General features: G+C 41.9%; 1 protein-coding gene across 14 annotated transcripts in view; it reads left to right on the forward strand.

Moving 5' to 3' along the window:
- Positions 1–27,006, forward strand: part of LDB3 (LIM domain binding 3) — a 233,176-nt gene that overhangs the window by 171,922 nt on the left and 34,248 nt on the right. For 4 of the 14 annotated variants that reach the window (XM_019502228.1, XM_019502231.1, XM_019502238.1 and 1 more), the window contains 4 exons: positions 8,077–8,112; positions 18,449–18,619; positions 20,396–20,503; positions 26,247–26,294. The exons of 4 other annotated variants lie outside the window; for them this stretch is intronic. In XM_019502228.1, the coding sequence (XP_019357773.1) occupies positions 8,077–8,112; positions 18,449–18,619; positions 20,396–20,503; positions 26,247–26,294 (363 nt within the window). Of the gene's footprint in view, positions 1–8,076; positions 8,113–10,401; positions 10,588–18,448; positions 18,620–20,395; positions 20,504–26,246; positions 26,295–27,006 lie in introns of all 14 variants that reach the window. 6 more of the 14 variants (XM_019502232.1, XM_019502233.1, XM_019502239.1 and 3 more) reach the window with 4 other exon arrangements.

Consider the following 27,006-nt stretch of genomic DNA (forward strand, 5'->3'; position numbering starts at 1 on the left):
GTTTGGCAAGTGGGGTGGGTGGGGGTGGTGAGTGGCCAGAGCCAAGAGTTTGAGGGGTGGGTAGTTAGCAGCTGGAGCATGGAGCCAGCAGCACATGGTGGCCACAGCAAGGCCTGTATGGCACTGTCCACAGGGCCCCCCAAAATGCAGACCCTGGGGTGGTCACCCCAATTTGCTCCCCACACATACATCCTTGGGATGGCCCTGAGTATCCAACTTAACTGATTTAGGTTCAGTGACTTTATTGAATTTCTATCCCAGATCCCCTCTGGATTCATGTTAACTCACCATCCCCCAGCATCCCAAGATGCTTTGCCACCTCCCCTGCAACCCCTTCCCTCCCCCACCTTGCAGGGTGGGCGGGCTAGCCTTGTCTCAAGCTGTCTGTTGCAGCCGAGCAGAGAGGCATATTCTAGCAGCACCCCCTACCCCCCCGGCTTCTGGCCTAGGCCACTGCAGGCATGTAGCTGCATTTCTGGAATCAGAAGTAAATGTGTGTTCACTTGCTTATTAGTTCAATCTATCCTGCATAGACTAACCTGCAAAGATTAAATCAATTCAGCCTCAGGCTTTTTGACTCTCAGGTTGTTTGACTTAGCCTCTGAGGTAGAGCATTAAACTTATGCCAGTGCTGACCAGCAAATGTATAAAAATAATGAATGAAAAGCAGCTCTAAAGAGTCATCAGTCATTCCCTAAGATCTGTTGGATCCAGTTGTTCTCCCACCTGCACTAGAGAACGGCTGGAGTCAGTGTAACCCTGGCATTGAGAGAGAAATCATATCCCATTATGCAGCCTCTAGGTTTTATTTTTAAGTCATAGTTATCTGCAAGTGATTCTACAACTGCATCTATTCTGGCCGCTTTCTGTGCCTGCTCAGTCAGTGGGTCCCCCAAGGATGGATGAAGTGACTGGGGACAAACTCCTCTTCTATGTCAGATGGAGGCTAGGAACAGACATTCAAAAAGTCTGAGGTGGAATCAATCCAAGTTATGCGGTTTTCTGTAAGTGGCGTAGCTTACATTGGTAGCTAACAGAACACACATTTACCTTTGGTGGTGAGGGGTGCAAATCTTAAGCTGCGTTTCACCATTTTTAAACCAGTGTATGTGTCCTGAACTTCTGTTCCATTATGGGTATAGACCAGTTTCAGATCACTTATACTAGTAACAGTGTAATGTCTGTACCTGTCTGAATAGATAGAAGAGATTTACCCCAAGGGGATTTTTTTGCTTCTCTGAAATGCATTCATAATTCAAACTTCTCTATGTTGGAAAGGCATTCAGACCTGTTTCTTATACATATTATGGAAGTACTCTTCCTGTGATGTTTCTAGACACATTATTAGGTTATGCCCCAATGCAACAGCATATTAATGAATATCACTAAAATGTACACATGGCAGGGCATTGTTTTGATTTATTTCTGTACTGGCTATTGAGCAAACACAGAATTGATTGCTTTGTTCTTCACCTAATGTATGATGACTGTTTTCTCCTCCTGTGTTTGCTCTTGTTTGCACAGACTATGAAGAATATTTCCCCATTATAAATTCAAGAACAGACTTACTTAGTGGGATAAATTGTAATCAGTTTTGGCGTGGGCTGCTCTACTTTTTTAACTGCAGTGGCTGAGAAAGAGAGACTGGCTTTTCTCCTGCCCCCTTTCCTGGTCACAAACTAAAGTCATAAACTAAACCAGCATGTAAATTGTTGTAAATTTCATCCCTTTGTGCAGTCCTGGTAACTGTTTCATTTTTTTTCTCCTTATGTTTTGAAATGTCTTCGTCAAGATGATAGGTGATTTAATAAAAATACTGACTAACACATAGGAATATACTAAAATGGATCAGAAGAAAGGTTCAGTATAGTCCAGTATTTTGTCTTTTACAATGCCAATACCAGTTGCCTTAGAGGAAAGTATAGGACATGGTGCAACAGGCAACTGGCCAGCAAAGACAGTTGCTTCATAATTCCAATTAGAAATTCATGTCAAGTTCTCATTAGATTGTTGCTTCAAAAAGAAAATATAACTTGTACCTAAATATGTTCCTGATGAAATAAGGAGACTGCAAAGAATGGATAAAATGTATAAGGAAAACCATTAAAATTTAGGAAGAACAAGTTTTTCAGCAAAACATGTAGCATGCTCTGTTCATCCTTTTACTGACAGTGCCTTTTTGTAAATAATTCCCATAAATCTACCATGCATCAGTGGGGAAAAATAGAGCATTTCATCCCTATAAATTTAGTTCCTGATAATCCACAAATTGTCCTTTTCAATCACTTCCTCTCCAAAGAGCATGGACCTCTGTATGTGCTCTGGCAGGTTAGCCAGATTAGTGAATGGTAAGCAGAGCAGAATATCAATAAACTGGGGTAGTTACATAGGTGACTGGTAGGGGTGCACAGGAGTACACGTGCCCCCTGATGGCCTACACAGATGCTGTCGGTAGGGCTGGTGCCCCCCCTGACAGGGTTAGCAGCTTCTGAGGGTGCCCCCCAGGTTCAGGAGGCACCAGTCACTCATAGATAGTTACATGCTTCTTACTCTTTTCTCAGACCCTTTGTTTAGGGGCCAGTCACGCAAAAGTATTGACCATCCTTAATCCCCATTGGGTTCACAAAAAAGAGAGAGAGAGAGTATGGTGAAGATACGGGAGAGTTGGGTTCTGTTGTTAGCAATGCCTCAAGCTTTCTGTGTGACCACAAGGAAGTCATTACCCCCATGACTGTAATGTAGGAATTTCACTTCCCTGCTGCTTAGGAACATACCAAGTTTAAATTCAGCAATGCTTGTGCAGCACTTAGGTGCTACTTCAGCAATGAGACAGCATGAAAAAGAGGGGTTGAAAGCACAAGTATTTACCAGGGGGCCTTTACCACCCTATCTAATAAGACTGCTAGTGTGAATCAGGTGCCCCACCCCTAAGCCTGTGACACTGAGACATTAAACTGACTTAAGAACTTGTCTACACTATGGAGCTTCTCCCACTCTAGCAATGCCATATAATAACTATGTTGGGAAAGTCCCCAAGTCACAATGCAGAGCATGCCAACAGATTTTTTTTCTGTCAGCGTAACTATACTACCTCCCCAACTGACATCAATTGACAGAACTCCTTTTCCATCAGCCTAGCTTCATCCACACGAGGGTCTTTGCTGGCTTAGCTTCTTCAGCTAGGGAGTCAATATACCTGTGCTGACAAAACTTGGTCTTTTGGGAAGATCAAACATAATGAATTCTTGGGCCTGTGGCGCTGGGACTTGTACATAGAATGCCAACCCAGCACAGGGATATTGAAAGATATAGATATTGAGGTTTGGTATTTTGCATTTGGAATTTAATTGGCTTTAGACTGATATATAGCACACAATATGTATATGTGTGTGTGTGTATATATAGAGAGAGAAGGAGATAATAGATGTAGATATATATCCAAAAAAATTGTAGTATAGACACCTAGGTCAGGTTTATCTCTGAAGAGAGATCAGCTGAATCATGCACTTCATTGAATTAATAAATCCTGGAATGTTTCAGTGAACTTTTTCAGATTTAAAATAATGTCTTTAAAAAATGTCATCATTCAGGTGGTTGCTAATAATACTCCAACTATTACAGTTGAAAGGATTAAAAACTATTTCAATTCTTTCTATATGAGGTATTTTTATAGTCCATTCAACTTGAACACTGAAAAGGGACCTTTCTATTTCTCAGTCATTGATACTTGATATATCCCTCCTAGAATGTAGAGTTCCAAGCGAAACCACTGCTGGGAAATGTTTAAATCCAAACTTTGAGTTTTCCTCCAAATAACTTTTCAGTGGAATGTTCTTACAAAATATCATTAACCAATCTAAATCTGTTTCCACTGAAGCCAACAGACTTTTCCTAGTCTAAAGTTTTGAAAAAAATCATTATTTAGGGGGATGGGAAAGAAGAATAGTCATTTTGGATCCAAGTACCTGACTGGGCCAAATCCAGATGACACAGAATCCAGCAATTGCTTTACAGTAAACTTTGATGGGACTGTAACTTGATTATTAAATACTGACAGCTTCAAATTGGCAGATCTAAAATTAAGATAGGCGCTGTGAAAATACAAAGATACTGCCAAAAATGTAGCCCGCTAAAACAAACAAACAGGGTGTCATGGTAACAATTCATGTACGTTAAAATAATTTCCACTTTAGAAACAGATTAGCCAAGTATGCCTAGGTAGTTTACATTCTACAGGAGGAGCTTAAGCAATATTCAGTAGTGATTTAGCTCTGCTCCCAGTGATGTTAAAGGGGATCTTACCAGTGATTTCAGTTAAAGCAGTAGGACCAATTCCAAATTCATTTTTTAAATCCCATTTAAAATACATTATGACTTATATAGCAAAAAGTGCAGCAAGCCCATTCAGGGAAATTCCTTTAATGTAGAAGCACAGATCACTGCTGAGCTGGAGAAATGAGCCCAGAAAATAGAGAGCAGGGCAGGAGTGAGCCTTGCAAAATAGCTCTAACCTTCATTGTTAATTTGTTGCCAGAGACGACCAAAGTAAGGTGTGGGGTCCCAGGCAAATCAGCCTGTGTGGGGCCCCACCCCCAGATGCAAGGAAGCCGGCAGCAGATTCTGTGGCTGTGCCGAGCAGTTAGAGACACGAGATTCAGCAGCAGATTTGGTGGCGGTGGGGGGGTTGTCATGCAAACGGATGTGAAGCCAGTGGCAGCATGGAGTCACTGTGCCACTTTCCCCAGCTCCATGGGGCCCCCCCAAAGCACGGGGCCCGGGGCCATCAACCCGATTAGGGGACAGCCCTGTTTGTTCCAAATCTTTTCCTAGGAGCTGTCCTTGGGATCCACTGGAAAATTCATAAAAAGAATTGTCCTTTTAAAATTCACTTTATTACCATTTTTATTACAAATGTCAAGCTTAATTATCAACTATTATCCTAAGCCTAGTTTCATTAAGAAACTGGTCAGATTCTGTAGTTGCTGCCACACGAAGGAATGATATGGCTAGACACACTTTCAATTACATTTGATTACCTAGTCCAAATGTTACAGCTAATCTCACTAGAAGTTGTCTTTGGCACAAGGTTGGAGCAAGGCTTGAATTCACATCTGTGGACTTATAATAAGGGCCCTTGAGCCTGATACTTCGGTAGACTTTTTAAAGGTATAAAATCAGTTCATTCTCTCTGTCCTCATGATCGTTTCATGCATTGTATTTGCATGGAAAGCAAACATTCCATAATATATACTATATACTTCCCTATGCAATTGGGATTATGATCTTAACGGACAAAAGTATGTCCTGTGATGCATATGTGCAACTCTTAATGAAATTTATGAGAGCTGCTATTATTTTCTTAGAATAGACATTAACTAAAGTCATAATATCTAAAGCTGTTTCCACTTGCAGACTGAAGAAAGACTAGTATTTAAGCTCTCCCTAAGACCTCAGCTTACTCTCCTCCTCTGTAATCATATTTGTATGATTCACTATAATCACAAGGAACTAATCTCATTTAAATCTCCTTGGGGTAAATATTTCCCTGATGCAACTGAATTGACGGTACTGGGCCTGCACCAGGAATGAGTTGACTTACTAAGTAAAATAAGTACAGTGACTTTAGAAACAATTTAATTCAGCATTTAAGTAGTAAAAAATGTCCAACTGTAAAGGGTTAGGGTTTAGTCTGGTCCTCAAACCCATCCATCAGCACTGATAGCCAAATCTGACCTCTAAACCATCTCATTCTTAGCTCAAGTCATTTTCAGTTTAAGGGTGTGTCTACATGTGCTATTAATGTGGCAATAAACTCTGGTACAATTTGAGCCAGAGTAAACTAATCCAGATGTTACTATCTACAGTGTTACCATCTACAGTGTTTAAGCGCAATAATTTAGTCTGTGTCTGACAGGAGTATCGGATGGCACTGTGAATTAGTCTACACCAACCCAATTGCCATGCATGTGTAGATGACAATGCTTTACTGTGCAGTAAATTAGTCTACCGTGCAGTAAAGCACACATATAGATGTGACACAAGAGAAGAGAAATAGTCCCTCAAGCTGAAATGTCTTCAGCAAAGAAAAAAGTGTGTGTGTGTGTCTGTGTGTGTATATGCACCTTTGAGTTTATTTCCCTTTGCTCCGAATCACTTCCTTTTCCCTTGCTGTGTTCTGTGGGATTTTGTTTCTTACAATCATTCCATACTTCTATCTCTCTAACCTTCACAATTCCCCTGCCATCACCATTCAGCAGTGCCCTACACATATTACCTCAGTGAAAGAGTTAGGGTGAAATCTTGACCACACTGAAGTCAAGTGAAATTTGTCTCCACTGCAGCCAGGACTTCACCAAGTTTATATACCTGGAAAGGTGGACTCTAACTCTAAACATGGAGGCTTAATGCTGCTAGCAGCCTTGTCCCAATTGCTTGTCTTTTTTGGCTGGGACTATGTATTTTTTTTCTACCATATTTTTCCACACTGAAAATAAACCATGCTTTGGATTTTCAAGGCTGTGAATGTTTTTAACATTCTTGCATGACTTCAGTTCTTGGTTTATTATTTTAACATTTTGCTTTTTGCCAACTATTCTTGCTAATACCCTTGTTTCAGACTGGCTACTCTATATATTATATTCCAATGAACTTGAAACTTGGTCAAACATAAAGATATTGTTTGGTTTGTCAGTGCTACAGAGTGGTAAATTAATCCAGTTAAGAGACTCTCAGTGGGTGCTCTCCTGTACACTCCACCTCTGCTCTCCCAGATTTCCCCCCACTAGAACCAGGAGACCCCAGAACTGGGGTACCAGACAGGAGTGGAGCCAGAGGTTACAGCATCCCCAGGAGATGGAAGGGTGCAGAGTGCTGACAGCCAACTACATTTTCCCCATTCTCCTGAGGTTGAGGGGCTGGAAGTGAAGGCAGGAAGCAGAGCTGCAGGCCCCAGCAGTTCAGTGTTCCTCCCCTTGGCTAGATAACACACAATAGCCCCAGTGGTTTTGAATCACTCCAGCCAGGATGTCTTGGCAAGGAGCTGTACATCTGCCTGTAGCTGAAATGCTCTGTTTTTTCAAGTGCTTCAAATGTTACATCTCTTTCCACCTCCAAGCTTCAAAATAAAACAGTTTTTTTTAAGTGTTCCATTAAACTGTGGAGCTGCTTGGACCAGGGGATAAAGGTCAGAAATGTGCTTGCTGGTTTCACCCTTCCAGTGGCCCTCCAGGCATCCTGCCCTCTCTTTGCAGCAGAGGACAATGTGGGGAAGAGTGATAGGGATGGAATGTTGAGCCCAAAACACCTTCCTTCCTCTCTTCCGAATTAAACTTGATATCTTTCAGGGGAAGCAATGGCATAAAGGCTGGGTAGGGAGGAGAAAGAAGGCCATGTCTCTGTGATCTGTAGGACTGTTGTGTTGCTTAGCGCTAGCTGATCTCCACTCCCCACCCCCACAGAGGAACCATGCCTAGGCTCTTTATCTAGGCTGGACAAATTACCTTTCTGGATTTTCAGGAGCCAGACATTAAAAAGCAATGAGCACACAATGGTTTTGTACATCTTCTCAGAACCTTGGATGTCCAGGCACATGCTGGTTCTGACTGTTTATCTTTAAAAGTTGGAGTTGACCCAGGAATATATCCTACTGACATGCTGTTGGTCTTTTCGAAAAAAATGGAGCCATTGCTAAAGTCAAACCTGTACATGAAACAGTGTATTTATTGGCTGTGAAAATAGTGGCTAATTTTTAACTAAGCCTCTGTCACTGAGCCTCCAATTATCCTTTGCAATGAAAGAGTTGCCTGCAATTAAGAAAGAAAAAAGAAAGCTGCCAACAAGATGCCACATGGGGAGGGTTTCAACACATTCCCTACTTCTTTGTCAAAAGCAAGTGTTCTGGGTCTGGGGTATTTTTCACTACTGGAATTATCAGGAATAACTGGAACACCACTTTAAAAAGCTTTTGCCAACCAAACAACTGTTCTCAATCTGCCTTCTTTGCTTATTTTCTTTCTGTTTTCCCCACTACTGGTAATGGCTCTTCCTTTATTTATATTCTATCCCCTCCTTTCACAGAGGCAAGGAAAATGTTGCTGCAGCAGCTGAAAACAGGTAATATTTGCTGTGTGTTCTGCTTTCTTTCTGTTCAAAGGTTCTCTCCTACTTACTCTATAAAGTTATCTTGAAATACACATCAGGTATATGCACTGTTTGAATAAATGAATTATTGTATTGTTCCAGCTAAGGAGGTTTGCTAGAGATTTTTATTTTAATTTAAATTTTCAAAACATATGTGGCAAGTTGGCAGATTATAGGAACTTTGCAAAAATACATTATGTTCAGATTATAGAAACCAGGAAAAAAAGGAAACTTCTTATCAGTGTTCTTGAAAGGGAATATTGCAGTGACTTGATAGAGATGCACAGGAGGAGTTTAATAACAATTTCACTTTTGAAAATCCAATGTTATAGTTTAAGCTGCTCAATTGTTCTGTAAAATCCAAACTAGTGGAACTTCTTGGCATTTTAAAGCAATCTCGATATTTTAAAAACAATTCTATGTCTGATTCTTGAGTTGTATTGGTACATCTCAGGTTAAAAAGCATTATGTCTTCCTGAATATTATCATCACCTGCATTTAGAAAGTGCTTTTTCTCCCGTAGGATCACAACTTTATTTTAGAGAGAGAGAAGGCAAGAATGAGCATGCACTAGTTATGTGGCTACATGTCATGGAGGAAAAAAATAATTCCAACACTAAGCTCTAAAATGCAGCTATTTCTAGAGCTAAACAGTGCAACTTTAAGTGAGCACTCCCAGGAGCAAATCAGAAGGCAGTGTAGTAGCATGGTCACACCCCCTTTTTTTTGGCCCTACCACAAGAGCAGTGACCAGGGACTTTTTTGAACCCCCAAAGCAGGCAAGAATTCCCCTTTTCTTCCTTACGCCTCCCTTGCCTGCCCTTGCTGCTGTCCCCAGCTGAACTAGGGGCAGTGGGGCGGTCCAGAGCTGCAGCTGTAGCTGTGTGAGGAGCCAGGCTCAGCCAGGAACAGTGGCTGAAGGAGGTTACTCCTACTCCCACCCCTGTCCCCTCCAGGTATTTCCTGCCAGCCTGGGAGCCAGCACAAGGAGGACAGTTTGCCCATGACCATCACTATGGCTGTTTCCAGCTGAGCCTGGCTCCCTGGGTAGCTGTTCCTTGCAGCCCTGCCTGGAGCAAGGCAGGAGCAGCTCTGGACACATCCCTGCCCTCAGGTCAGGCAGGGACAGCAGTAGGAGTGAGTAGGTGAGTGGGGGGATGGAGGAAAGGTGATGTGCTACTGATCATGGGGCAGGGCAGGAGGGAGTGCCAAAATGGGGGAGTGAAGATGGGATTCTTAGCTGATTTGGGGACTTAAAAAGTAAGTCCTGGCTGCTGTTGTCATGGTGGTGTTGTCTGCCCATACTGATAGGTGTGGGAAGAACTGGGTGCAGGGATACAGCCACCCCTGCAGCACTGCTCTCTGCCCATCATCACAGTGAATTTGGTATATGCCAAGATGGGAAGATCTATGAAAATGTCTTCCTCTGACTCCTGGTTACCTTACATGCAATCAGCACTTGGTTACCTTACATGCAATCAGAAGCAGGTAGTGAATGGCAGTATGTCACTAATGTTACTGCTTATGTTAAAACCATCCATTGGATTACAGAGTTGCTCCACTGCAACTTAATAATAAATCTTTTTTTTATTATTTGAACAATTTCTCACATGTGGCTGATTTTGGTGTCATGATAAAGCTGCTGAAACTCAAGTGATTCTTAATCTTTTCTCCACTTGTCAGGAACTCAATTCTGTTACATGTATTATTTTGGTATTTTGATGTCAGTGATGTGGTTTGCAGTTTTAGCTGAAGGATAAAGAAATTCTAATGAATCTGCCTGGATCTCAGAACCTCTCCCAGCCATAGTCTTTAGCATATCATTGAAGGCTAGCATGATTTCTCTTGTAATGCTGTGTGAATGTGCAATGGTATGAAAAGAGACTAAGATAAGAGGAGAGTGGTGATTAACTAACATAATTGTTTCCCAGTAAAATACAATACAGAAAATTAAGGCTTTCATTATCAAACCAAGAACTAACTAACTTGGCTTTATAATGAGGAGGCTCAGCAGTTTCTCATTCTTTCCCCTATGGCCTCGCCCATGGCACTAAAATACTAAATCCTACAGTAGAGGGCTTTGAAATGCTCCTTCACTTGTTACATGGTTAGCACGTGGAGAATGATGTGGAACAAATAAACCCCTTTTTTAAAAGCACTGGCTCTTCTTTAGGTTGAAATTCTTCACTATTCACTTAAAACTGGTAATATGGTTAAGAATATGTCTCATGCACATGCTCCCTTGTAATCTTTGTTACTCAGGCCTACAAGTACTACACATGTGCCACAGTATGTGACCTCAAGTATATGGCATCTTACTAAGTCACGCACCATGGATGCCAGCATTGGCAAAGCTAAGCCAGTGGCCTCTGAGGGTTCAAGTCAGAGGGAAGCCAGTTTCAGCAGTACTGGCAAGAAAGCCCCTCTTACTTCTTCCAGTAATCAAAGGTACACTGCAACATGTAACTGCATAACTGACCTGGTTTGCAGCTTTGGTATGGTTTTGTAATAACCTTCTCTAACTCTTTTATATGGAAAATCCCATTACCTTAAGACAAATATCTAGGTAGCTATGTACTATGAATTCTACTAACTTTTAATTTATGTGAACTTCCTGTTCTAAGTGAGTTTTCTAATGGCTGCTACTACCAGTATGGAGGGGACAGCCAGAAAGGCAGTAGTTACAGAGGAACAACAATTCCTTTTATTTGCTTGGTGAACGTTGACTTGTTTTTCTTTCTACAAATGCAAATATAGAACGCTCAAATTGTGTCCCACTCTAAATTCAGCCTCCTACATTTTTAACATTAACGTATAGGAGGAGAGATTGTTTCTTTGATTGCTCACTTTGATTTATGCTTCTGTATAATTTCAGCATTTCATCCTATTTGAGATTTCATGGGAGGACCCAGAAAGATTACTTTGTGCAGTGCCTATGTGAGACAAAATACAAATTTAATAATCTGCTGCTTAGCTATTTTTGCAAGATTCTTAAACCAAGAATCTCTCAAAATTAGGACTCTTCTGAGACAAAGGAGTCTGAACTCTATTTTTTTGTGTGTGTGAGTGCGCACAGGTGTATGTATTTACCTTGTTTGTTAATCCTTATCACCTGCTTAACCTCTACTGATACACATTCCTTTTCATGTGTAATTAAAAGTATGGAGCTGACTGAGATCTTACATTTCCTCTGATTACCTGCTTAAAATATTCTGTAAAAACTGATGGAATTTGGCAATGGCTAAAAATGGACTGAAGAACCTACCAGTAAATGTCTAAAAGATATTTAATCAGAAAACTATTCTTTAAACTCTGATGTTCAGTACCAAATCCATTTTGTGTAATGTGACTTTCTCCACAGAACTCAGATTAGCTAAAATTCTGTTTTTCACTGGTCTCAAGATTATATACCAAGAACCTCCTAAATTATAATCTGGGCTCCACCACTCATTCCCACTGTAGCATTTATTTAGTCTCAAATTACACCATTCAGTGAATTGCATGTGGTAATTGAGGACAGTAACTTTGTATATGTACTAAATACTAGGGCTGTGTGAAGCTTCAGTCCCTGATTCAATTCGGAGGAGATTCGGCCTGATTAGGTGGCTGAATCTCTGAATCTGAATCAAATTAGAATACCCTTTAATCTCTCCAAATTGAATCGAAATCCTCCGAATCAATTTGGAGAGATTCAGAAAGATTCGGCAATTCAGACAGAGACAGCTTTAAATGTTTTTTCTACATACCTCAAGGTAGCAGGCAGCTCATGAATGCTGCAATGCTGGAGCAGATGGAGCATCCCACAGGAGTGCAGGGGGGTCACCAGTGTGCTCTGCATCAGATCCAGAAGTGGACCAGAAGCACTTCCAGTCCACTTCTAGGTCCTCTGGGGAACAGGCTGGGCCCCCCCCCCACGTCCCCTGGCTCAGTGACTAGTGCCTCCTGGGTCTGGGGGGGGCACCCGGGATCCCACCGCTGCCAATCACCAAGCCAGGGGGGTGCAGGGGGCCCCACGATGGATCCAGAAATACTTCCAGTCCACTTCAGGGTTCACTGCCAAGCATGCAGGGAGCCCCCCTGTACTCCTGTGGGATGCTTCATCTGCCCCAGCATTTCAGCATTCACAAGTCACACCTGGTACCTCAAGGTATGTAGAAAAAACATTTAAAGCTGTGTCTATGGCCAAATCGCTGATTCTCTGAATCAGCATCAAATCTTCAGATTCGGCTGAATCAAATCCGGAATAGTGATCCGAATCAGCGAATCGAATCCCTGTCCCTGATTGAGATGGAATCCGAATCCAAATCGAATAGGGCCCATTTTGCATACCCGTACTAAGTACTATTATTCCTACATATCGCAGAGCACTTAGGTGCCCTGCTCTTTGTAAAGGGGGGAAATTGCTAGGGAAAGAGCCCTAGCAGTGGGTGAAGAGGCACAGGTGCAGGTTGCTAGGGCAACTGCTGGGAGTCAGCTGACCGGAAGGGGTAGGGCCTGGCTCCCATTTAAACCGAAGGCAAAGGCTAAGCCAGCAGTTCTCTGCTAGCAGCCATGGGGGAAGGAGCTCTCCCAGAGCAGAGGGGGAGAGGCCAGACTGCAGGTACAGCTCTGAGACTGGGGGAAGGATAGAGCACTCCTGATGTGGCAGGAATGATGGTATAGCCGATTGGCAGGGATTTATGTTACAGCCTAGGGGCTTCAGTTTTCTGTTTACTGTTTACAACCAGTGGTTTGGGTGAGGCTATTAGGGGTTGGAGGAGGCCTCATAGGGGATCCACGGTAGCGTCGGGACCCCGGTGCCAGAGAGGCCGCAGCATTTTGGGGTGCACTGATCCCAGCCCCAGGCAAAAGGGGGTGCCGTGAGAGACAAGGCTGCGGAAAGCACGAGCGCCAGAGAGGATGCAGAGAGAGACAAAGGCTGCGACTAATACCGAATGACGTCCGGTACATCTGCAAGGCTTGGGACATGGTACAGGGGTGGTTGGAGCCAGGCATAAGGCCAGGGTGAACGGAAACCCCACTATAAGAACAAGACAAGTGGTAGCAGGAGAACCGTGGCCAAGAGGACAAAAGGCAGTCTCCCTTTAATATATATAAGATCAAGACGTGGCAGGTAAGATTCAAGGATGCTTTGAAGCAAACTTGGCACGGTAAGGGGGCATTAGGGGAAATCACAGCTACCCCTAGGACCCTGCTCCGTGACGCTACATAACAAGAATGATGATTTACTAAACAAGCTGTAGAAATGAGCCATTATTTTACGTGTATGAAATGTCCCTTCTGTAGAAGCAGTGGGTGAAATCCTGGCTCTACTGAAGTCAGTAGCATACCACCCATTGACTTCAGTGGGACCATTATTTCTCCTTGATGATTTACAGGATTTGTAAAATACATGTTCAGGTGAGCTGAGTACCAGCATAAAAATGAAGGACCAAACTCTTCTTTTATTTATCCTGTTGTATATTTTAAGTGATTTTGGTAAAGATAGCAAAGATGATCTTGGTTCTTCCTTCAGAGCTAGAGAAGCAGTAGGCCATAAGTGCCAAATTACAGGTAGATAGATCACCTTGCTGTCTCTGCTGTTTATATATGCTTCATATTTCAATTTTCTTATTCTATTCAATACTGAATATATATCATGGTGATCTGCTGTTGTAAGAGGGGGATCCAGTCTCCTAGTGTTTAGATTTCAGGCTGCTAAGACACCTTGCAAACAATGTTCTGTGAATGGTTTGTATATTTATCATGTGTTCTAATATACTTACATTCACTCTTTATGTTTATATCTCCAAAAACATATTCATTCATTCCAAACTTGTTCCTACATACATACATGTCCGCACAGGTCCTTAACTTTCCTTTGTTTGATTAATCAGTGAGTATATGTTTCATAGTTTCATAGTTTCTAGGGTCGGAAGGGACCTGAGAAGATCATCTAGTCTGACCCCCTGCCATGGCAGGAAAGAGTACTGGGGTTAAACGACCCCAGCAAGGTGTTCATCTAACCTCTTCTTAAAAACCCCCAGGGTAGGAGCCTGCACCACCTCCCTTGGAAGTTGGTTCCAGACCCTAGCCACCCTGACCGTGAAATAGCGCCTTCTGATGTCTAACCTAAACCTACCCTCTGCTAGCTTGTGACCGTTGTTCCTGGTCACTCCTGGCTGTGCTCGGGGGAACAGTGACTCCCCCAGTGCCTTCTGATCCCCCCTGACCAGTTTGTAACAGGCCACAAGATCCCCCCTCAGCCTTCTCTTGTGGAGGCTGAACAGGTTCAGGTCCCGTAGTCTCTCCTCATAGGGCCTGCCCTGCAGTCCCCTGATCATGCGAGTGGCCCTCCTCTGGACCCTCTCCATGCTGTCCACATCCCTCTTGAAGTGCAGCGCCCAGAACTGGACGCAGTACTCCAACTGTGGCCTGACCAGTGCCGCATAAAGGGGGAGGATCACCTCTCTGGACCTGCTTGAGATGCATCTGTGGATGCATGACAAGGTACGGTTGGCCTTCCTAACTGCAGCTCTTGAGTACCCCCACTGTATGCTTACATTCACTAGGTGAAACACTGGCCTTTATTGAAATGTATGACAAAATTCTCATTGATCTCAAAGGACGCAAGGATTTCTGTTTCTTTATTTTGCCTTCCTAGGTTGTGTTTGTTTAGGAAAGACCCACAGTAAACTTCATCTTGTTTGTATAAACTTCAGATGAAATAAGATGTCCACCCAAGTTTGCCAAGTCTAAGATACAAATGTTACATTTAGAATTTGTTTATTTCGATATAACTACTGCTTAAAACAGAAGACCCTCAGCTATGCATTGCTTGCAAATAAACCAATGCGATTCATATTTCTTGAGCCAGAGCTACTGTGTAATGTATAGCGTTGTAATTGTACAATGCCTCTTCCTATAAATAGTAATGTATAATGTTGAAACAGTGACTAAGGTAAATAAATTCACAGCATGTTAAAATAAGGCATCAGAACAAGGAGCTTTAGATTTGTTTCAGGTATGTGTGTATTGTGATGAGAAAGTTTTGTGAAAAAGTTGCAAAGCATGTTCTGAATCCCAAACTGTAAACAATGGAGGAATTTTCACTGGAATTCTGTAGATAATGATGGATAAAATACATAAAAGTAGTAGCTATGGATTTGACTTTTATTAATATGGGTTGGTTAAAACCCACTGAATCAGGCAGCCTTCCATTCAGGCTAAAGAAGAAGGCCCCTTTCTTTAGTAAGAGCTGAAATAATAGAGGCTACCACATAAAACACACACACCCCTGACAAGCATGAGTAGAATATGTACCACATAGATGGAGGGTTTTCCTAGACATTGATAAAGCAAATACATTTAGGAGCCCTAGCTGAGTAGCAGAGTTGTATCTGTGTTTTGAGGGAGTTGGAAGAAAACTTTGGAAGTGAGAACAAGCATTGGGAATGTGGTCCTGAGAAAAAACTAATGGAGAGCTTTTGGGCTAAGTGCTACCTGTAAACGAACTGAGAGTAAAAACTCTGCGTCTTCTTTGATTCCTGCTGTGTTCAAGGAGGAATCTGTGTAAATAAAGGAGGAATCTTTATACATTCTTTGTAAATAAACAGGATTGCATCAGAGAAATTCTGATTAATCACCATTATCTCCTCGTAACCTGAACAACCTACAAGACCCAGAATTATGGTGTCCTATTAAGGTCAAAAGAAGTAACTATGTTAATCTTTAAACATGGTATTGCAGTCACAGCTTTGCCAGAATTCAGGGCTACTGTATAATCTACAGCTATAGTGCTATGTAGTGATAGCTGTCATGTACTGTGATAATGGGTAAGACAAATGAATCCACAGCACATTAAATGTTGCATCAGGAACAATATGGGTCAGGTCTGGGTTTCAACTCTATGTATTCCATTATAAGTGGAAGTTTCAGTAAAAACCTTGCATAATAATATGAAAACCCAAATTATAGATTGATATTTTCAGAGACATATTTATTATGCAGACAATGATGAATGAAATGCAGAAAGGGAACAAACTGTTGGTTTCTAAATATTAAATTAGATTTGATTTTCACTTTCTTTTCATTCACTTTTTGTTTTGTTTTTTCAAATGGGATTGTTCGACATGAGCCTGGTTTGTTTACCTCATTTGGTATAACTGGCTGGTGCAACAGTCATTATTCTCTGTCATTATTCTCTTTTTTAATTTAATTATTTTTAAAGTATTCCAATGTCAGACTCAGCTCATGTAGAGTTCCTCAGAAACATAGTATTACTCAATACTAGGAAAGAAAAAATGGTCTAATGAAGGGATGTCAAACATACAGCTCATGAGGTTGGGTTATCCAGGCCAGATTCAGCTGACAGAGGTGGGTCATCTGGCCTGCAGGGCTTCTCTCTGGCCAAATGAGTCACTTCCTGATTCATCCTGTGGCTTCTCACTGCAGCTCCTAGACTCTCTGCATCAACACGGCCATACCCAGGGGGTTAATGCTGCTTCTGCCCTTACCTTCTACCGCTCAACATGCACATCTGGAGCAGAACAGCAGCAGTGTTAACCCCCGTGTACTGGCCTTGTTGAAACAGTGGCTCTGATAGCCATGGCAAGAAGCCCCATGAGCCAGATCCAGCATTAGGTCACCTGGTCCACAAAAAGCCACATGGTCCAGATGCAGCCTGCCACCTCATTCAAGACTGATACCCCTGGTCAAATGCATAGGGCACTGAGCTGGGATTCAAGTAAATTGAGTTAATTTCCCAGCTTAGCCACAAAATTCCAGTGTAACCCTGGGCAAGTCATTTGATGTGCAGAGATGCAACATAATTACCATGGAAAAATCTACCCTGGATTTTACTCTGTTGTAACTTTATTTTGTAATAAACTGCAATTACACAATCAGCTCTCCCTGCTTGCAGATGATATTATGGCACTTGGCCAGTAGGTGGCAGGGGCCAGTTTGCATTAGTTCAGTGCTGTTCACAGTTTTGGCCCAGTGTGCCAGGTGAATAGTGCAGGGCCAATCCACAAGCCGGATCAGGCTCTGCCCAACCTACTCATACCTGAATTGGACTCTGGGACCCTGCATGCCTCTACCCAGCACCTGATACTGCCTGGCCGGGGTGGTGTGGGTCCCCAGGGCTCAATCCTGGTGTGTCAGCACCAGGTAGAGGCAGTGTGAGACCCTAGGGCCCAATCCTGGGTAGGCAGAAGCAGTGACTCTGCCTTGCTCTTGCCCCCTTGCCCCGCTCCCAGCCAGGATCAGGTTCCGGGGCCCCATGCTGCCCCTGCACACCAGGAACAAGCTCTGGGGTCCATGCCCCCTCCTATGTGCCAGGATTGGATCCCATGCCAACATGTGTGTCCTATCTAGTGTACAAACCCATAGCCACCAGGCTCCCCCCCTGGGGAACCCTGTGGGCTAGCTGACATGGCACTGGGGACCAGATCTGGCCCATGGGCTGAGGGTTGAACAACCCTGTATTAGGCAAATATCAGCCCCCCCCAAATCATTGGTATTCAACTAACTTCTGTTCCAGAGTAAAACTGACTAATACACTTTCTGAGGAGTAACTTTACATTGGAGTGCAATGACATAAGCCAATATAAGGCTGTGTCATGGGACCCTCCACTTTTACTACAGAATCAAATAAATGTATCCTGTAACAAATGCTTCATGTGTCTGTCCCCTTAATATAAACTGTGCTTCAGTTCACTGTCCACAAAACAGAGCTAATACTTTTCACACTTTTCAGAAGAGTTGTGAATAAAATCTATTAATGATTGGTAGTTGTTCCGATAAAAATGGTAATAAGGGGTATTTAAGTATATATCTAGCAAAAATATTGGAATCAGTGGAAGACTAGATGAAGTTTTGGTTTCAGCAGGTGCATCTACATGAGACTTACTGTGGAGTTGCCTTATTAGTTAATATTGTGTGCGTGTGGATGAAACTTACTCCCATGCCAAGAGCTCGTAAGAGGTTCCACACCGTTTCCTAAGTCCCACAGGTGCCCTTGCCATTGACTTCAGTGGAAGCAGGACTTGGCACTGAGGCCTTATGCACTATATAAGATCCGGGATGGATTTCACTGGCATGAGATCATTATTGAACTGAGCATTGAACTGCATTTTACTCCTAACTGCAATTACAGAAGAAGCCTAACACATGTCCTTGTTTTACTTTGCGTAATTGTGTTAGTCTCCCAATAATATAGCTTGACACTCTGCTTGCAGCTCTGCCCAAACACAGTAGGTTTTATACCTTTGCACAGTAAGCATACACTTTTTAAGATGCTTGTTTTATTCAATTTAACTCTAATTAGTACCCCTGTTGAGCATGCTCCAGTGTCTACCAGCTCTGCCTCTGCTCCTATGCCAGCTGCTTCAGCCAATCAGCCTGCTACTGTTGCTCAAAACACAACCAATCAGATGACACCACCTTCAGCCAGCCCTACTTCAGTAATACAAGACTCCTTCTCATCCTCTTTCCAAAGGTAATGCTTTTTTGCTTTGTCTGTTTGCATACATCTCGCTGTTTTGTCCTAAAAAAGGCTGTATACAAATTCTTTAATGCTAAATACTGGAGAGCTTTATCCTACTGTGCGTGGTTCCTTATGTTTCAGCATTGAATTTGCTGTTGGATTGTGTAATTTGCAAGGAAATTGCAAAATATAATGCGAATCTCCAAACAAAATCAAATGTTACTTAAAATGAGGAATAAAATTTACATTTTTCAAAAGTCAAAACTTACATTAAAATATAAATATTTTCTCTAATATAGTAAGGAAACTACATTTTGACAGTATTTAAAATGGTGAGTGAAAATTCTTTACATTGATGATTGAGGTATTCAAATCAAATGTAAAGAAATATCCAGATTAATAAATTAAGCAAGCTAGCAAAAATAAGTGTCTCTGTTTCAATATATCTAATTATATTATACTTTGGAGGTTCTAAGAATAATAACATACTGTACAAATAAGGACCTTACATATTTAGTAGAATATGACAGCGCTCAGCTATATGGTATGTGTAATGTACAGGACATCAAAGATCCATACACTTAATGGTTGATTTCTCTATAAGACACTAAATCAATTAATCTTTATTGCATTTAATTGTTTTTATTCTGTAATGAAGTTTAACTGTACAGTTGAAGTGAAATTTGAGAAGGAACATCTACAGGACCCAGGATGTATATGATAAATCTTGTATAATAATGGGAGTTAAATGTATATCTAGAATTAGGAGACTATTCAAATTGTAGGGAAAATGTATGTATGTCATTGCCATTCATATTATAGTAATTGCTAAAATAATAAGAATGAATGTGTGGGGCGGGGGTTTCTTTTTCTTTTCTCTTTACAGTTTTTTCTTACATAAATCATTCCTAAAAGCTACGAAAGTTATTTGCTTTTGCTGCTTTTATCTTGCACATTTTAACACAATTTAATGTTCAAAAACAAAACATTTCTTTTCAATATTTAGAAATAACAACTTTTTTTGTATTTGCTAATATTTCAATTTTCTTTCTAGCCATGATTTGTTGGACTCTATAGGATTTTTATTACAATAATAAAAGAGCAAGTTTCTTCCTAGCCATAGTTTGTAGGACTCACTAATATTTTTAAACTGATGGTAGAGAGTCAGATAACCAGCCAGTAGGAGGAAATCAAAGTGAAGTATAATGCCATCGTTTCCCATTATGTGGAAAACCATTTCACATGCATTAATGGCATAAGTTAAATAAATTTAGCCCATAGTTGATCTTTATTTAAACTGCAATATGATAAAAATGGAATATGTAATACAAGCCTCGAAAATAAATTCTTATTCCATATAGTCAAAAGTATAAATATCTTATGGGATGGTCACAAAAATATTGATCATGAGTCTTTCACACTTACTTTGGCATTGTCTGAATATTGAGATGTTTACTTTGACTTCCCATTCGAACATCTTGTTCCTTACAAATGTACGCACAAAAGATACTTGCTTGAAATACCAGCTCTGATATCACTCCATACACTCCAGTTTTAATATTCTTGGTAACCTGTGAATTTTGTCTTGTGTTCTATAGGAATGTGTTTGCTCGTGCTATACTGTAAGTCTGCAGATGTATTCCACAGAAAACACATGTGTTGCTGGCAACTATACAGCGGTCCTCTTGTCTCTGAACTCATACAAGGCTTGATTCTGAGATGTTGCTATTTTTGTCCTTGTTAAATTCTTTTGTACATGCTTTCATGCTTTTATTGTGTCCTCTGCAGAGTGTTTGCAGCCCCTACCTCCCTTTCACAGCCTAAACCTTTCACTGGGTCCAAGAACATGTCACTAGCAGCTTCAACTATTTCGTGTGCTATCTCTGCTCAGTCTAGGTACATTTGTAAATATCTCTCCTTCTTCCTTTTTTACTTTGTTTTCATTCTTGGGGGTTCCCAGACTGGCTTAGGAGAGCACTGAATCAAATTCACTCTGTGGAGCAGCCCAGTTTGATCCAATTAGTTGTCTGGAATTAAGATCATGTTAAAAATAAGCTTTGATCATTCAAGTATTAGCTTTAAAACATAAATAAAAAGCCTTAGAGCTTAAACTGGTCCTTGTACATCAGCTTCAAACTGGTTAGTTTGTAAAGTGTTTGCACTCTGAAGGTGAGAACATTTGTCTAATTAGGGCATATGGCAACCCCCAACTATTTGGTTTAGGTTTTTTGTTTGGGTTTTTTTTAGGTTTTTTTAGCCAAATTTAGTCCTGATGTAATCCTGCAGTGAAAATACACCAGATTTCTTTTGAGAGTTTACACCAGTCTCACTCATTTGACACTTTGTTTCATTAGCACTGAAGAGCAAAATTATTGGTTATCTCTTTCTGTATATTCGTGTTTTTACAGCCTGCTCTGGAAAGCACTTAGCGCCATTGCTCCTCTTAGCACCAAGTTGTGGGTACAGGAGTAGACACTGTATTAGGTAGTAATGTTTACATGCAAGAATTCTTAATTTGCAGTATTTCCATATGCTCTTTAACATTTCATGATACATATTTCAGGTTATGCTTAGGAGCATTTATCCCAGCTGATTATTAAGATTCTTTATTTGTGACAAACCTACTGTCTTATGTTCAGTCTCTCCCTGCTGCCTACTTCACCTTCACTCAGTGATGCCAAAGCTAATACTCCAGACTTCTGACATTTAAGTACCGAAGAACTTACATTATCAGAGTTGCTGGGTTGTCGGGCATCACTCTGTGAATCTATAAATCAGGGGAGAGGAGTAATATTTATGTATATTTCAAGTAGATCCATCAAACATGAAGGAGAAATAAACAAGTTAAACTGACTCTTTTTTTTTTAACAATACCTCAGTTTTGTAGCATGGTTGTTATTTGTGACAACTCTGTTGACACCATACCTGATGCTGCTATTCTGACTCCAGAACATTATCTGCCAAAAAAGGAATGGGCCAGGAATATATGCACTGATACAGGAGATATTACAGGAAACTTAAGTTGCCTAGGTACTTTGTTAATTCTTCCTTCAATTGATGGATCCATTGGAAATTAAAAGAATTCCTGAGTCTTCTTGAAATAAAATCCCAGAGCTATGCTTTGCAGTCAGATTTGGTTCAACAGGTTAATTATCAAAGCACTTTGCAAACGCTAGGAAGCTTCCCCTGAACCTGACATTTTGAAAAACATAAAATAACAGAGGAAGAAATCTTGTATGTCTTTCTTTGAATTTATACCCCAGGCACTGTAGTGGAATTAATGTGGTGTAAATTAGTCCAGAATTGGTCTTTGTGCATATATGCAATGCTAGTAGGTCACTTAACCCTGATTGGTAGTATCTCCTGTTATTCCACAGTATATTTACTACGGCATTAGTGGTGGGCCAGCCATTTTACCAAGCGCATCACAAATTAGCCCCACACCCTCTCCAAGTGCTACTCCAATTCTCTTCCTTTACCCAATCTGCTGTTCTGCTTTCTGCTCCCTACCCTATGGTCCCTGCCTGACCTGCGGCTTTGCTTTCTGCTCTCTACCTTATCTGCTGGTAGGTTGCCTGTCCCCTCCCTGATCTGTGCACCACACACACAGGCTACACATTCCACTGTTAGGGTGGCGCAAGGGCAAGGCAAAGTGTAGTTTCACTTTCTCTGAACACTGAGAAATGCTGTGTCTGGCTGTGTACATTCTCAGTGTTGGGTGTGAGAGAGTCATAGCCCTCATTCAAAACTTCTCAGAATTAAAAGAACAATGTCCTCCTAGAAGTCTCTCATGACAGTAGTGTTAAATTCTGCATTACTTAGTCACATACATGTGCTTTTCAGTTGGAAATGTGGTAATTAAATTTTTGGTTGTAAATATCTGTCTAACAATTACTCTGACAGACTGGTAACTATTTAGATGTCTTCCATTTTCTATGATAATTTATGGTATAAATTTAATTGTTCAATTCACTTTGTGATGTATACATTTTGTTGTAAAATGAATAGTGTAGCAGGGCACTAAGGTGCCTGCTACTGACAACAGTAATATGGGTTCAGCTGCCAGTCACCAGGGCAGCACAGGTGCGGGTTGCTGAGGCAACCAGTCTGGTCAGCTGACCAGAAGGGGGCAGGGCCTGGCCTTTATAAACAACCAAGCTGAGGCCGGAAAGTCAGTTCCCCTCTGGCAGTCAAGGAAGGTGGAGCTCAGTGGGAGCAGGTAGAGTGGAGAAGCCTGATGGCCTGAGCCACTTACCAGAGAGGATGCCAGGTAGAGGAACTCCTGGCAGGGATGGGAATGATGATTAACTAGAGGGATTAGAGGTTATGTTTTAGCCACAAGGCTTATCTTTGAGTTGTAGCCGGTTGGCTTATGATATTGTTTTGTTGTTGTTAAACCGGAGGACCAGGTGAGGCTGTAAGGGGTTGGAGGAGGCCTCATAGGAGCTCCTCAGTAGCGTGGGGGGGGGTTCCTGGTGCCAGAGAGGGCACAACAGTCTGGTGCCAGACAGGGCACCGCATCTAGGGGTGTACTAACCCCAGAGCCCTGAGAAGGGGGCACAGTGTATCGGAGGGGCCAGGTAAGGCTGAGGCTGCCTGAGCCCTATTGAGCAAAGCCCCAGTGGGGCGTAGGTCCCGGAAAGGGGGTCTGAGGGCCAGGTAAGGCCAAGGCCACCTAAGCCCTATTGAGCAAAGCCCCAGTGGGGTGTAGGTCCTGGAAAGGGGGTCTGAGGGCCAGGCAAGGCTGAGGCTGCCTGAGCCCTATTGAGCAAAGCCCCAGTGGGGCGTAGGACCCGGAAAGGGGGTCCAAAGGCCAGGTAAGGCCAAGGCCGCCTGAGCCCTATTGAGCAAAGCCCCAGTGGGGCATAGGACCTGGAAAAGGGGTCTGGGAGCCAGGTAAGGCCGAGGCCGCCTGAGCCCTATTGAGCAAAGCCCCACTGGGGCGTAGGACCCAGGAAGGGGGTCTGAGGGCCAGGTAAGGCTGAGGCCTCCTGAGCCCTGTTGTGGAAAAGCCCCAGTGGGGCATAGGACCTGGAAAGGGGGTCTGAGGGCCAGGTAAGGCCAAGGCCACCTGAGCCCTGCTAAGCAAAGCCCCAGTGGGGCGTGGACTCCGGGGGCCAGGCATGGCAACAGCCACCTGAGCCCCGATTGCAGGAGATACGAGGCGAGGCTCAGTGAGGGCGTCGTGATCTCAGAGACAGGCCCCGGTGAGGGCATGAGTGCAAGCAAGGCCCCAGTGAGGGCGTGAGTGCGAGCAAGGCCCCAGTGAGGGCATGAGTGCGAGCAAGGCCCCGGAGAGGGCAAGCACATTGTGAGAGGCCTCGGAGAGGGCGAGCATGTTGTGAGAGGCCCCGGAGCGGGCGAGCACATTGTGTGAAGAGGAGATAAGCCCGGAGGGCGTGCACGAGGATGCGGGCAATAGCAAGTGATTCAACAACATCCAGTACATCAGAGAGGCTTGGGGCGTGGTATAAGGGGAGGTAGGAGCCATGCATAGCCCATGGGGCTGGGTGCACAAAAATCTATCCACATAGAATGGGGGTCAGGAAAAGTAAGAGCACTGTGTCCAAGGGGACAGATAAAGGCAGCCTCCCTTAAGAATACTTGAACCATCAAAGACATGGCGGGCGAGAACGAGGGTGCTTGACGGACAACTTGGCATGGTAGGGGGTGCCAGGAGAGATCACGGCCCCTCCTGGGCGCCCGCCCTGTGACAAATAGTATTTGCACTTCTGTCCTGGACGTGATGGTTTCAAACTAGAAATCACATGCTAACTACACAAAATTACCTTGTCTTATCAAACTAGTCTTAATTTGATTATATCATTTGCATAACTGCTTAATCCTTGAAACAGAAGATTGTGCTTTATCTGTTTCTCATTTCCTTTTAATTCCAAACCCTTTTTCATTTACACTTGGGAAGCAGACTTCTGCCCTTAATGGGTTCCTGACTCCATATTTTGTCATGCAAACAAATGACCTGACATTTCAAAGTGCTAAGTGCCCAGCAGCTTTCATTGAAAGAAGCTGCTGTTTGTTCCAGTGCTCAAAAATATAGATTTAGAGGCCCAACTTTAAACATGTGTTTTTAGAAATCTTTGTCCTAAAATATTGGAGGAAAAAAGTTGTTAACTGTATACCTTTGCTGCTTTTATCAGACAGTCTTGTCCATTACAGTGGTTTATAGAACATTTTGCTTCAAGCTGAAATATGAGGCAGCTTTGTTGTTAAAACAGCTTTCAGCCTCTGCTTCCTACACAAAATTATTTAGCTTGATTGGGAATAAGATTTTTCCACTTTGCCTAATCCAGTCTAGTGATGTTTTTCTCTGGATGTCAGAAAAGTTTGATCAATGCTCTTACCTAATGCAATCTGATTTTAAGGTTGTTGATTTAAGATTATCTTTGGTGGAAAAAGGCTTTCATACAGCCTTAACTATATCCTTTTCCTCAAGAAGAATTTTCAGAGAAAAGGACTACAAAATGATTTTGGAGTCTGTCATTACTGAGTGATCATCTCTTCCCTTTATTTTAAAGCCTATAATGTTAGCCTGACCCTTTCACAATTTATCTTTAAAAGGGGTAAAGCACAGTTGACTATCCAGTTCATTCACATTGTGTTTCACAAGGTCAGATTTTATATAGGCTTTTAAGTATTACCTCTTGAATGCAAGTAAGTGAATCCCTTGTATTTTGAACCTGTAGAGTTTCAACAGTAGAAAACTGCTGTCTTGCCTCCTACCAGTTATGTTCAGAATGTATACAGTAGATGAAAGGGAAAAGCTGGTTGCAGTAACTTGGTGCTGTGGTTTCATTTATCTCCCCATCTGTCCTCATTATAGACTAGCCCTGAATGTACCGTAGCTAACTTGAGAGAGAGGCTCTGCCTCAGTGGTTCTCAACCTTTTTAGACCCAAGGCACCCCATGGAAAATGCCAGCTCTTCATTTTCACTCATTTTCTGACTACAGAAAAATAATAAAGCATTTCTGCTGCAAAGAATTCAGAAAGATCACAACACAACTAAACATTGTTATCACTATGGAGTCCCATTTGACATCTGTGTTTATCTTGTGAATCACGTTTTCACACCTAGCAAAGTTGTCACTGTGTTGCACCCTTGGAAGGATCTCAATGCACCCCAGGGTGCCATGGCATGCTGTTTGAGAATAACAGCTCTTCCTTAAACTGACATTCTAATTCAAGTTTCTTAAGGTATCATTCAGCTTCTGATTTGTGGTGCTCAAATCAAGAAATATACCTTTCTTCTGGTTGCTGATGTATAGAGAATGTCAGGGCTCTCATTAGTTGCCAAACTAGAACTACAACCAAAGAATTAGTGATTTATGGAGCATTTTAGTTTGTAAACCAAATCCTTAACACCTTACTCAGATTGCAGTGGCATTACTATTTAAAATTAATTTGGCACAATATCACTTAAACACTCTGTTATATAACCTGTATAAAAGTAATGCTTGTTATCAATGCTTTAGCATATCTTGACACAGTACATGTTAATTACATATTTCATAAGGAAACTCAATATAGGATAAGATGTCCCATTTCCCCTGATATATTTAATTCTCAGTTTCCAATGATGTTTTCTTTTGCATAAAAATACCAATGTTTGTCTTATTTTAGCTTCAACCGGCATTCTTCTACCTCCATCAGCTACCAGTCTAAAAAGAGGTATAAACCATTAGCTTGTGCAGCTATAGTACACATTAAAAAATGTAACATGTCACCTTAATGCTACTGGTAGATTGCTAGAGAAGTATTAACCAAAAATGATCTTAAAATATTTCCTCTCTCCTTTTCCTGATGACTAATAGGTTTCAAGGGTATTTTATTTGCTGCCTCTTACATTCTGTTGTCTGTTATAGTAAAGGTGGGATGCATTCACTGCTTCTTGCAGATCCCATTGTTTTAATGTTCCATTTAACTATCTTCAGTCCTTGGGATTTTTTATCACTTGCTTAACTACTGTTTCACTTTCTGCAGCAGAAATTTAGCTGACAAATCTTTCCACGCCTGATTTAGCTTTACTAAAACTCCTAATGATGTAGCATAATGAGTTATTTCTCTTGCAGGACCTTTTTTCCTCTAGCAATAAATCTAATCTGCATCCTTACTTCAGTGTCTTTTTTAACAGTTCCATAGTTACTTTTTAAACTCGGTTGTGCTGCTGGTCTTTTATTTGGAGACAAACTTATTTTTTCCTCTAGTTGAGATTTTTCTCTCTAGCGAACTTTATTTTCCTAGATGCACAAGGAAATTGAGTTAAGTGTTGTAAAGTACTATTAAAATTAGGAAATACTTCATTATTATACAAAGATTTTTCTTCCTAACAGTCTGAATGTTAGTAGCCTGACTCGGAGCTTCCAAATGAATTGTGAAAATT

The sequence above is a fragment of the Gavialis gangeticus genome, unplaced genomic scaffold (genome assembly GCF_001723915.1).
Source record: "Gavialis gangeticus isolate Ggan-Ray unplaced genomic scaffold, GavGan_comp1, whole genome shotgun sequence".
Taxonomy (NCBI): domain Eukaryota; kingdom Metazoa; phylum Chordata; order Crocodylia; family Gavialidae; genus Gavialis; species Gavialis gangeticus.